Source organism: Diceros bicornis, chromosome 22 (genome assembly GCF_020826845.1).
Source record: "Diceros bicornis minor isolate mBicDic1 chromosome 22, mDicBic1.mat.cur, whole genome shotgun sequence".
Classification (NCBI taxonomy): Eukaryota; Metazoa; Chordata; class Mammalia; order Perissodactyla; family Rhinocerotidae; genus Diceros; species Diceros bicornis.
The window spans coordinates 57705888-57716480 of NC_080761.1; the positions used below are offsets into that span (position 1 = coordinate 57705888).

Consider the following 10593-nt stretch of genomic DNA (forward strand, 5'->3'; position numbering starts at 1 on the left):
TCTCTGACTTGCACCAGATCCTGGTTTATAAATTGGGTCAAGTTAGCTTTTGCTCCTCTGTAACCTCGATGGAACGGTCTCCCAGGTGAAGGAGGGGTCTTTATGATCCCACCATGAGGGCTCACCGTCAGTCCTCCTGGCTAAGCAGATGGCGCCCGCTGGCTCCTCACCTCCTCTCCCCACTCCCCCCTCCCCTTCTCTTTCCCCACCCTCTGTCTCTGTCTGCCTCTCTCCCTGTGTCGGTGTGGCCGGGTGGGTACGGGAAGGGCCCAGGCCAGACTGTGAACTGGAGAGCAGAGATGCATTTCATTCATCTTCCCCATTCCTCCCTCAGACCCGCTCATCTCACGCTGGAGTTGCATTAGGCCCTACAGGGGGAGTTGGGAGAGGGGGGCTGGTGTTCAGGAAACTGCCCAGGGGCAGGGACACGCTCAGCATCCAGAAGCAGCCACACTTGGCTGGGCAAATCCTCACACTTTATTGACTGTTAGCCACGTTCCACCCTCCCTGAGCTCTTCCAGGTGTTCACAGGACATCTTTTTTTTTTTTTTTAAAGATTTTATTTATTTATTTTTTCCCCCCAAAGCCCCAGTATATAGTTGTATGTCATAGCTGCACATCCTTCTAGTTGCTGTATGTGGGACGCAGCCTCAGCATGGCCGGAGAAGTGGTGCTTCGGTGCGCCCAGGATCCGAACCCGGGCCACCAGCATTGGAGCGCGCGCACTTCACCACCAAGCCACGGGGCCAGCCCTCACAGGACATCTTGAGTGCTCCAGTCGGTCACTCCACACAAGGCAGGACAGGCGGATTTTTAGAATTCCTTTTTCCCCATCTAAAGAGACCCCTTAGGTCCTCTGCCTGCTTGCCCCGCACTTTGTGCCCTTCCATCCTGACTTCGTTCCCTGAGAAGAGTGTCAGGGGGGACCTCCCCACGGCACAGTACGCGGATCTGCACATCCCTTTCGATTCTGCAGCGTGTTCGATGTATAGAGGAACCACAGTGGATCTAATACGTCTCCTAGCGCTTCACACTTACTCAGGTCATTTCCACCATTTTGCTGTGGCAGCAGCTTCAAGTGCTGCCCCCACGGCTGCGGTCGCTGGGCGGGTGCCCCAGGGGTCCCACCGAGGTCCTGTCTCCGGGGGGAGGGAAGGAGGGAAACTGCTCCCGATGCCCGGCGGGCACCTCCACTGGGTAGAGCTGAGGCCAGAGCGGATTCGGAGGAGGAGCAGGGTGCTGCCTGGGCTCCTGGGGCGGAGGGGACCCCTGGGGCCAAGGGGGCTCCTGGGGCAGACGGGGCGGTTGCTCCCAGGACCCCAGGGGCTGGGAAAGCGGCTGCTGGGGCGACATCCCTAGATCCAGGGCAGGAGGCTGCCAGCCCCACCAGGGCTGCTGTTCACCGGCGGGAGGACTCTGCGCCCAGCCCTGCACAGCCCCGTCCTCACACGCCAGGAGCAGGCTGGGGTCCCCCAGATGAGTCCCTGCACCACCAGCTTCCAGCTGTGAGAAGGGCTGTGTGGAGGCGGGAAGAGGATACAGAGCTGTAGGGCTGAAGCCCAGGGAGGGAGAGGGATGGAAGTCTCCAGAAGGCTTGCTGAGTGCGCTGGCTGGAACCTCCAGGTCAGATGAGGCCACATTCAGGCCCAGAACACCAGCATGCCCGGAGGGGACGGCTTGACCAGAAGCATCCTCTGACTCCCAGGAGAAGCAGCCGGCGTTGCTCTCAGGCCCCGGAAGGCCCAGCTGACAAGGGCAGCCAGGGGGGCAGGTTCCCCCCCGACCCGGTCCTGGAACCTGGGCGTCTGCCTCCACACCAGGCCTCCTCTGGGTGCTCTTGGGTATTCGAGCTCTCCGGTTCTGAAACCAAACCTGGGGGGCAGGGATGGAGAGAGAAGGAGAGGGAGACAGACGGGGGGGGGGGGGGGGGAGAGAGAGAGAGAGAGAGAGGAGGGAGAGAGAGAGAAAGGAAAGACATTTTTCAATCAAGCTCAGCCCGTGACCACCATCACTAAGCAGCATGTGAGCTGAGTTAAACAGCTGTCAAATGAAACTTCTAGAGTTCAGAATAAAGGCAGAGTCCTTGGCTGGGCTGATTCAAACCATCCACTGTGTGGCCCAACCTACCTTCCAGGAGAACGTCCCCAAAGCGCCCAGCTTGCGCACACGCATGGACACACACACACACACACACACACACACACACGGGCACATGCCCACGCTGTGTGGAAGCTGCCACTGTGAAACTATGTGCCCCGCTCGGCCTTCGTCAAGTTCCCCTCTTGCTTTCACTCCTGAGCCTTCTCCTCTCTACCCACCAACCGCAAGGGATCCTTTATTCTCCAGATAATCTTTCAAATAAGCACCCCCCGGGGGGATGTGGGAGATGGGGAGATGCTGGTCACAGGGCGCAAACCTCTGGTTATAGCCTTAACGTGTCGTGTCTGCCATCAACAGCACTGTGTCGCACACTTGCAAGTTGCTGGGAGAGTAGATGGGAAACCTTCTCACCACCAGAAAGACATGTGGCTATGCGACGGATGCAGGTGGTGATCAGATCAGGACATGTAAGTGTATGGAAGTGTCATGTGCACGCTTTAAACTCAGTGTTACACATCCCCTGTCTCTCCGCGAGGCTGGGAAACAATCAACACAAAACTGGAAAACAACAAAGAAGTCCTTTCCGGCAGAATTTTTAAAGCCCTGGAGATCATTGCCCTTTTTTCCAGATACGTTCATTATGTGTTAAACAAGCATTTGTCAAAATAATCAAAAATGTATTAAAAACATACTGGAAAACAGCGAGGGGCTGAATATACGAACTGACACGGCCCAGACCACAGAAGACTGTGGAACACTGACCCTTGGCCTCCACAGCCATCGCCTCCTTCCAACTCAGGACCAGCCACCAAATCTGCTCCCCGAGCCAACACACAGGGCACCCCTCTGGAGGCCGCCGCAGCCTCCACCACGCCCACTGCCCCCTCGGGGCTTGACTGGACCTGGGCTGCCCTCCTCCTTCCTTGGAGGCTCTGCCCCTCCAGCGATGGTGCACCCGCCCTGCCCCGGACACTCGCTTATTCCGGTGTCTCCTTTCCACAACACAAGGAGTGAGACGGACACCCCTCTGAGTAAAGCCCCGTTCCACCCCCACCCGAGTTCAGAGTCAGTTCCTTGCTGGGTCCTTCCCCGGAGCCAGGCGAGTCCTGGGGGCAGGACAGCTGCTCCTCTGCCTCCTCTCCCTGCCCAGACACAGGCGGCCCTGCCTCCTCTCTCCCCATTTCTGGGCAGGCCACACGGCCTCCTCCCTCCCACCTTCCCAGGTTTTGAGATGTGGTCCTGCTCCCCCCAGGACTAATTCCTCTCCTGGTGGCCCCTCAGCGCTCACCCCGTCCGCTCAGCCAGGCCCCCCCTTGCTCTCCAGGAGCACAACAGCGGCCTCTCTACAGGCCCATCAGCCAGGTGAGCCCTGAGCCCCGAAGGTACACAGAGCTATAGCAGAACTACACTAAGAACTCGCCAGGCGTTTTTTCTGCTTAGAAAAAAAACTCCTCCAGTGAATTGCAAGACAAAGGCCCAATCCTCCAAAGGTCGGTTCCCGGAACTCCAGCCCTGCTCCCTCCTGCACACGCCCTGGCCTCAGGCTGCCTGCGCCCAGGGCCGGTGGGCCTTGGATGCTGGGTGCTGGATGTTGGTCTGTGCCCAAACCAATCCAGCTGTCCTCCCTCTGGGCCCTTGCAAATGCTGATCAGATCTTCAGCCCAGCAAACTTTGCCAGCCCCTCTGGGCATAACTGCGTGTCTCCCAGGTGCCTCCTGAGGGACCCACGCCACAGACCCATCTGAGACCTTGAACTTCAGGGTTTCACATCCCGGTTCCAGGAGCTGCGAACTGTAACCGGAACGGTTTACTGAAGTTCCAAGTCCAGTTCTTTTGACTGTAAATGGTCATGAAGTTGCACCCACCTCTGGGGGTTGCAATCACGTCCTGGTGGGCTGCCTGCCCCTCTCTCTGAGTGCAGGTCCCCAGCCAGCTGATACGAGGCCACTGCAGGCTTTCCACTCTCTCTAAATTAATGTCACTGCTTACAGCTATCGCTAAGCTTTTCTGTATCCCGGTCACTTTGTAGTTTGGAGCAGCTTGTGGGGCGGGGGGCGCTCCATGGAAAGACGTGGAAATTCATTTGGAAAAATTCAGTTCAGGTTCCCACTGCTTCTAAAACCAGGGAGCGCCCCAGCCCTCACCGTCCAGGTTTACCTCTGAGCGCCTACTGGGTGCTTCTGGTAACCCTTCCCCCTCCGGGCTGTGGTTTAATTATCTCTGGGGTTACGTAGACTTTTTTACAATAAAATTCTTAACAGTCGCCTGGCACACAGTCAACCCTCAATGGATGCCATCCCACTCCGCCGTCTTCCTGAGCACCCCGGAAGGGGCTGGGGAGGACACGGTGGGGTGGGGCCCCGGGAGCTGAGGCCCGCTGTGGGGTGGCTCGGCCTCTGCCGCGCACGAGAACCACCTGGGGAGACTTCAGACGCCCCGGCCCAGTGGAACCCCAGACGTCAGTAGACTGTAAAGCCCTGCAGGTGGTGACAGCACGCGTCCAGGCCTCGAGCGGCTGTGGGGCAGGGGGTCCCCATACTGGAGTCACCCGGTGGTTTAAAAACTTCTGAACACCCGGCCCACTCCCAGAGATTCGGATGGGACCCTGATAGTCTAGGAGCGAAAAGCGCTGGTCCAGGGCAGAGACTGCAATCCTGGCTACATGTCAGAATCATCCGGCGGTCTTCCCAAACAGCCTGCGGATATTTGGGCTCCACTCAGAGAATCGGATTCCATTTAGGTCCGAAGTTCTTCTCAAACTGGACCACACACTTCAGTCACCAGGGGACAGGGGTAAAATTCCCCGTTCCCAATCTGTACCAGACTCATCACAGCAGACTTCCTGGAGGCGGGACCCAGCCCCCTCAGGGGATTGTGGCATGTCCCCAATGCTGAGACCCAAAGCATCAAATGATCCGGGACCCCTGGGACCCTGACACTCTTTCGGGGATCGCTGTGAGGTCAAAACCACTTTCTTTACGATACAACACCCAGACGCCGTCTGCCTGCCCCTTCTCACTCTCTACTCTCTCAGGGACTTTCCAGAGGCTGGAGACCCCCCACAACAGATGGGATGCAAAGATCTGAGCACTCAGCTCCAGCCCTGGCATTCTCCTCCCACTCCTTGCACTAAATTTTCTGGCTGTGAGAATGTGGTTGCTTTTCTTGAAAAATAGGTTGTTTAAGTTAAAATGTAAAGGGTTTATTGTGGTTATTTTTAAATGAATTAGTGCATATATTGAAATTTCTCGGTTTCCATTTCTAACATGGTAAATATTTGAGGATATAACCCACATCCGCCAGTTTAGACTCCATCCCTTGCCGGAGTTGTAACCTAAGTTACTAAACCTCTCTGATCTTTATTTTCCCACCCAGTGGATGGGATAATGCCCACCTCACGGGGGTATTGAGAGGATTAACACAAAGTCGTTTTTTAAGCCAGAGTTTAGACAGGCTTTCAATCCGCTGGTCCCTCACCGGCCCCTCCCTCCCGTCAAGGAGCACGGATTTACATTCACCTGAATTCTTGACTCAGGGACCTGGGTTCGCTTGGCCAGCTCTTCTCGGACGGTGATATCGGGGTAGGCATCCCTCTCAAAGGCCTCAGTAAGAATCTTGTACTGGTGTTTGCTGAACTTGGTCCTCCTGCGCCTGCGGCCTCCTTGGGGTGCTGCAACAGACACACACTGGGTAAGAGGAGGGGCGTTAGCCTCAGGCCTCACATCTGTCCACTGACGCTTGCCCCCCGTCCAGGGCAGTGTAGAGCTGCAGCCTCTGCTGAGAGGGAGTTGTTTCCAGGCACGGAGCTCGGGCCCCGCAGCAGAATCCGCTCCCGACCGCCCTCACCCGCACATCTTACAGATGACGCGAAAGTCAGGGCGCCCCACACAGATCTCAGGGCGTCTGGCATGTAAACTAATTGCAACTAGATGCGCACATCGAGGTACTGGCCTGGGTGCCCTGGACCTGCCGAGACTCCATTAACACGTCTCTACCGCCTGTGCTAGGACCCCAAATACACAAATGCTAAGAGGTGCCAAAATCCAAAACATAAGGAAATTTCTCGAGAGAAAAACCTGACATGGGGGAATTTCTAACACTAACGTTTGTATTTCCTCTTGTGTCCTGGGGGAGCCCCTAGTCTTCAATTTTAGCTTGGGGGCCCCACTCCGAGTCCATCAGAGTTGGGCTCTCTACTGACACGATTCAGTTCAAAACGGGATTCACTCCGTGGAGAAAAACGGCAAAATACGAGGCCCAGGTGAGTCTGGGCTCCACCGCCCACCCCCTAGCCCTCAGAGCTCCGGAGTGCCACCCCACCCCACAGAAGGGAATTCTCCAACTTTTGAGCTGAAAACATGAAAACACACTGTACCGCCATGGACACCTGCTTCCATCCTGAGTTCCTGGAAGGCGGCTTTTGCAGGTCTGGTTTGCGTTTTAGCCCCCCCCCCCAAGTCCCAACACCAAATGTCACCATTCGCAGAAAACCTCCAACCACACCAGGTGAGGCTGCCCTTCCGCATCCATGAGACATCGCCAAAGAAAGGCCTGCCCTGAGCCCAGCCTCTCTGCCACCCTCCCAGCCGGTCCTCCTCTCCTGGGAAGGACTCACCATCTGAAGACATGGCCCACCGAGCAGGGACCGAGTGGGAACTGCCGCCTGCCGGCCCGGAGCCCTGGGGAAAGGTGGAGGGACCCGCCCAGCTAAGCCCCTTTTTAGCACTTTGCAAGGCCCACCTCCCTGCACACTAATCTTCTCTGGAGAGGATGGTCCCAGCAGTGGTGCACGGACGTTCTTCCGGTTTCTCGCCAGAGCAGGACTGTTCTTATCTGCTCTCGGCCTTGTAGAGCCCTGGAGACTGAAGGCACCTGGGTCAGGGCTGAAGAAACAGGACTGAAGTTGCCAAGCACAGCCATGGAGTGGTGCAGGCCATGCTGACCACGCACGTCACCAACGAGGGGCACGGCCACAAATGAATTAGTTTCAGAGAGAAAAGGAAACACCCCCTTTGCACCCCACATGCGCCCCTCCTGCCTGTGTGTGCATGGCAGACCCCCAACACCAGAGGTCGGGCGGACAGGCACCCTCTTACTCGGTCACCGTGGAAGCTGCCATGCTCTTTGCTCCTCCGTACCCTCCGAATTACAACGTGCAACGTTTTATTCACAAAACGAGCTTTCATAAAGCAGCTGCCATGGTGCCTACGCGGCACCTAGAAAGTGGTGAGCCAGGTTTAGACTTGGATTTATGCCGTATATCAGAACCCCCTTCTCTGGAGTCTGGATGGATTGATCAAGTCCCAGGGTGTTTTAGCAGCACGTAAACCATGTAAATGGAAAAGACCCTGCCCTGAGAACCTTCCCCAAGCCTGGGCCACCGGGAGAGGAGGCGGGGGCAGAGGCTGAGATGGAGAGCTGTCTGTCAGTTGCTTTATCTCACTTTGGCAAATGATTAGCAGGGCGGGGCGATAATTACAACACATTTTAATGATTGTCAAGTGTTCCCTTTCAAGCTGCATAGAGTTTTGTTTCTGGCTGGATTAATTTACAAATGAAATGTTTTTGGACAGCCTCGTGGGATTGCCTCACAAAAAAAAGGAAAAAGAAAAACTGTTTCCACCAAAGTCTGTGCTGAGCTGAAAGACTAAAGGAACAGCCTTGAAGAGACGGACGCTGGAGAAGCAGAGTGGGGACCGCCCTGGAGAGCTGCTGAGAGGGCCGACTGGAAACGCCAGCGAACGCTTCCCAACAACCTCCGTGGAGAACTCCATCTTGGGGCACTGCAGGAAATCCGGTTCTCGCCCCTGTGGAGGAAGCTCCTGGCCTGCTCTGAGGTCCCCCAGAATGCTCCCCGTCCTAGAAGGCTCCAAACCTGCTCCAGTTCTGGTTAGAAGCGATCTCATAGCTGCGTGTCCTGGAAGGCCGCGGCGCTCTGCCTGAGCAGATTCAGCATCAGAGAGCCCGCCAGGGCTGGAGGAAACACCTGATGGGTACTAAAGTCCTCCCTCCTGCCCAGGGGACAGTCAGGCCAGCGGCCAGCAGTGTCATCCCCCCCCCCCAGCGTCTCGGGGACGGTGGGAGTGAAGCGTTTTGCAGGGAGGAGGGAGATGACATGATGGGAGGCGCAGAAGTGAAGAGGCCTGGATCCCAGTGCGGGGAGGTTCGCAGGGGGCGGAGGGAGCCCCACATGAGCGGGGACGGGCTGCGGGCAAATGTGCAGAAGGGGAGACACCCCAGCGTCGTCCAGGGACAGACCGAGCAGAGCAAACGTGCGGCGCCGCAGAAGGCACGTCCAGAACCCTGGGTCCGAGTCTTTGGATCTGCGCTCTGGGCCAAGCCCCACCGGGTAGCTGGTCCTCACCGTCTCCCCGTCTCTATCTCCTCAGGAGTGAGGCCAGGCCTGGGAGCCAAGCCAGTCTTGGCCAGGCCAGCTGCCCTGTGTCCTCCTCTGAAACCGGCCACAAGGGCATCTATGTCCAATACACGTGCTGTCGGCCACCCGGCAAGTCCATGGAGATGCGCTGTGAGAGCAAGACACACGCTGCCTTTTGAGCACTCGAAAAAAGGAGTGTGAAACAGCTTGATGATTTTTACTTCCCTTACATGGTGGAAAGGAAGACGTTTCTGACATATTGGGTAAAATAAAATATATTATTTAAATCAATGTCACTTGTTTCTGTTTACCTGTGTAACATGGTTACTATAAAATTTAAAATTACGTACGTGGCTGGCTCTATATTTCTACCAGGTGGCACGGCTGCAGCCAGGAGCCCCAGACAGCAGGCACCACAGCTGCCACAGGCCCACACCCTGGGGACGGCTCCGGCCCTGGGACAGTGCCCTTCAAAGAGAGACACCAGGCCTCCTGCATTTATGGACAAGTGGTCGTGTCCTCCTCTCACCTTTCTCCCAAATCACCCTTGGAAACGGGTGACAACTCTCGGCCTGGATCATCTGCCCCTCCCCCTCTCCGGAAGAGGCAGCAGGACCCAGACCACCCAGAGAGCTAACAGCTTCCCGGTGCACAGACGAGTTCCCAGAAGGGAGATGCATGTGGAGATTGTGCAGGTGTCCTCACGGAGGGAGGGCTGGCTCCTCCCTCTGCCTTGTCCAGAACGGCCTTGCCTCAGGACACCGAGTGGCCTTGGTCGGACACTTGGCTTTCTGGGCCTCGGCCTCTGCATAGCAAAATATGGTGGCGACCGTACAGTAAATCATCTCCAAAAGCCTCTGCAGTGCACACAGGCTGGCCCGGCCTCCTTCCAGCACCACCGACGGGTTTAACAACTCCAGGCGGGACGGTGGCACCACCATATCCAATCATTCCATGTGCATTTTCTCCAAGTTTCTGTAAGAGATTATAACTATGAGTCAGAAAATTACCATAAATTACCATGGGGCTGGGACTCCAGGGTGAAGGCTAGATGAGAAATCACATCCCCAAGGCAGCCACACCCACAAGCGGCAGAGCCAATATTTCACCTGAACTTCAGACTCCGGGTGCTGGCCTGCCCCCTGCACCACCCTGGACCAGGGGCATTGGGTCGAGATCTCCAAGGAGCGTCCGGCTCCGACAGGCGGGGCCCGTTCGGTTATATGTCTCTAGAAACCTGGGGTCTGGGACCAAGGACACAGACAGCTGAGCAATTCCTTCCTCCCCGTCTTAATTTTGTTTTATTAGTTTCATTAGGAAAATATACCCTACAAACGAAGTTGAAACCAACAAAAATCCCACACAGTTTTAAAAATTCAAATGAAACATCTCCTCCCCCCCTCACCCCAGCCCCCCAGCACCTGTCCCTCTGATTGCAACCCCAGTGGGAACGATTTGCACTGTTTTTTCAAAATGTTCTTGTATTTCTACACACGACATATTATTTGACAAAAACGTAAACTCTAAATCTATAAGACCGCAGGACGTGCTTCCCCCCCTTGGACGTTGCCTCCTACCAGCACAGACGCCGCAGGTCAGGGCTGCGTGGACTCACCGTCGTACCCCCTCCTGCCTCCGCTGACACGTGTACGCTTCTCTCCACTATTTCGGAGCTGCGGTGAACGTCCTTTGGGGACTGACTTCTGCTGAGAAGATTCCAGCTGCAGGCTGAGAGGGGGGAGGCTGCTGGCCGCAGTTTAGCCGGGTCATCACACAGGCCGCAGACCAGGAGGCCAGCAGGGGCAGCTCCCTCCAGGGAAGACTCCCGGGCACAGACCGTGGGGCCCGAGAGCAGAAGGGGGTCCCATCTACCAAGCAGCCAGCAATCAGGAAAGAGCTGGCCTCCGTTCCAACCTGTCAGAGAGAAATGATTGCAGCTGGGAAAGAACTCGTTTAGAGAACGTAGCCTCAAATCTTAAACCCTGGTTGTGTGCGGACTTCACTGCCGGCCTTGGGCAGGAGATCCACCCGCAGCTCTCCACGTTGCCTTTTCACAACCCTTGGGACGGGCGGAGAGCTCTTACCCAAGTGTAACACACCCGCCATAAAGGGAACAA

At 56.4% G+C, this 10593-nt stretch overlaps 1 protein-coding gene across 3 annotated transcripts; it reads right to left on the minus strand.

The window, feature by feature from the left end:
* Positions 1-225: 225 nt before the first annotated feature.
* On the minus strand, positions 226-9701 carry LOC131420211 (double homeobox protein 4-like protein 4). Of its 3 annotated transcripts, XM_058566066.1 has the most exons (5): positions 9586-9701; positions 7197-9451; positions 6841-6983; positions 5619-5770; positions 226-1872 (listed from the first exon to the last, which is right to left on the minus strand). In XM_058566066.1, the coding sequence occupies exons 2-5, from the start codon at positions 7217-7219 to the stop codon at positions 1075-1077; spliced, it is 1116 nt and encodes a 371-aa protein (XP_058422049.1). In that variant the 5' UTR covers positions 7220-9451; positions 9586-9701; the 3' UTR covers positions 226-1074. The 3 variants fall into 3 exon arrangements, with proteins under 3 accessions (XP_058422049.1, XP_058422051.1, XP_058422050.1); XM_058566068.1 differs by lacking the exons at positions 6841-6983; positions 7197-9451; positions 9586-9701 and adding an exon at positions 6716-6804; XM_058566067.1 differs by lacking the exons at positions 6841-6983; positions 7197-9451; positions 9586-9701 and adding an exon at positions 6476-6699.
* Positions 9702-10593: the final 892 nt, after the last annotated feature.

What these genes read in the sequence shown, in the direction of transcription:
- LOC131420211 (XM_058566066.1), bottom strand. Translation starts at nt 7,219, where the DNA reads ATGGCAGCTTCCACGGTGACCGA. An exon ending in GCAGCTTCCACGGTGACCGA is followed by an intron (nt 6,984 to 7,196) that starts GTAAGAGGGTGC and finishes CTGTTTCTTCAG; the next exon opens with CCCTGACCCAGGTGCCTTCA. An exon ending in TCCCTGAGTCAAGAATTCAG is followed by an intron (nt 1,873 to 5,618) that starts GTGAATGTAAAT and finishes CCTGCCCCCCAG; the next exon opens with GTTTGGTTTCAGAACCGGAG.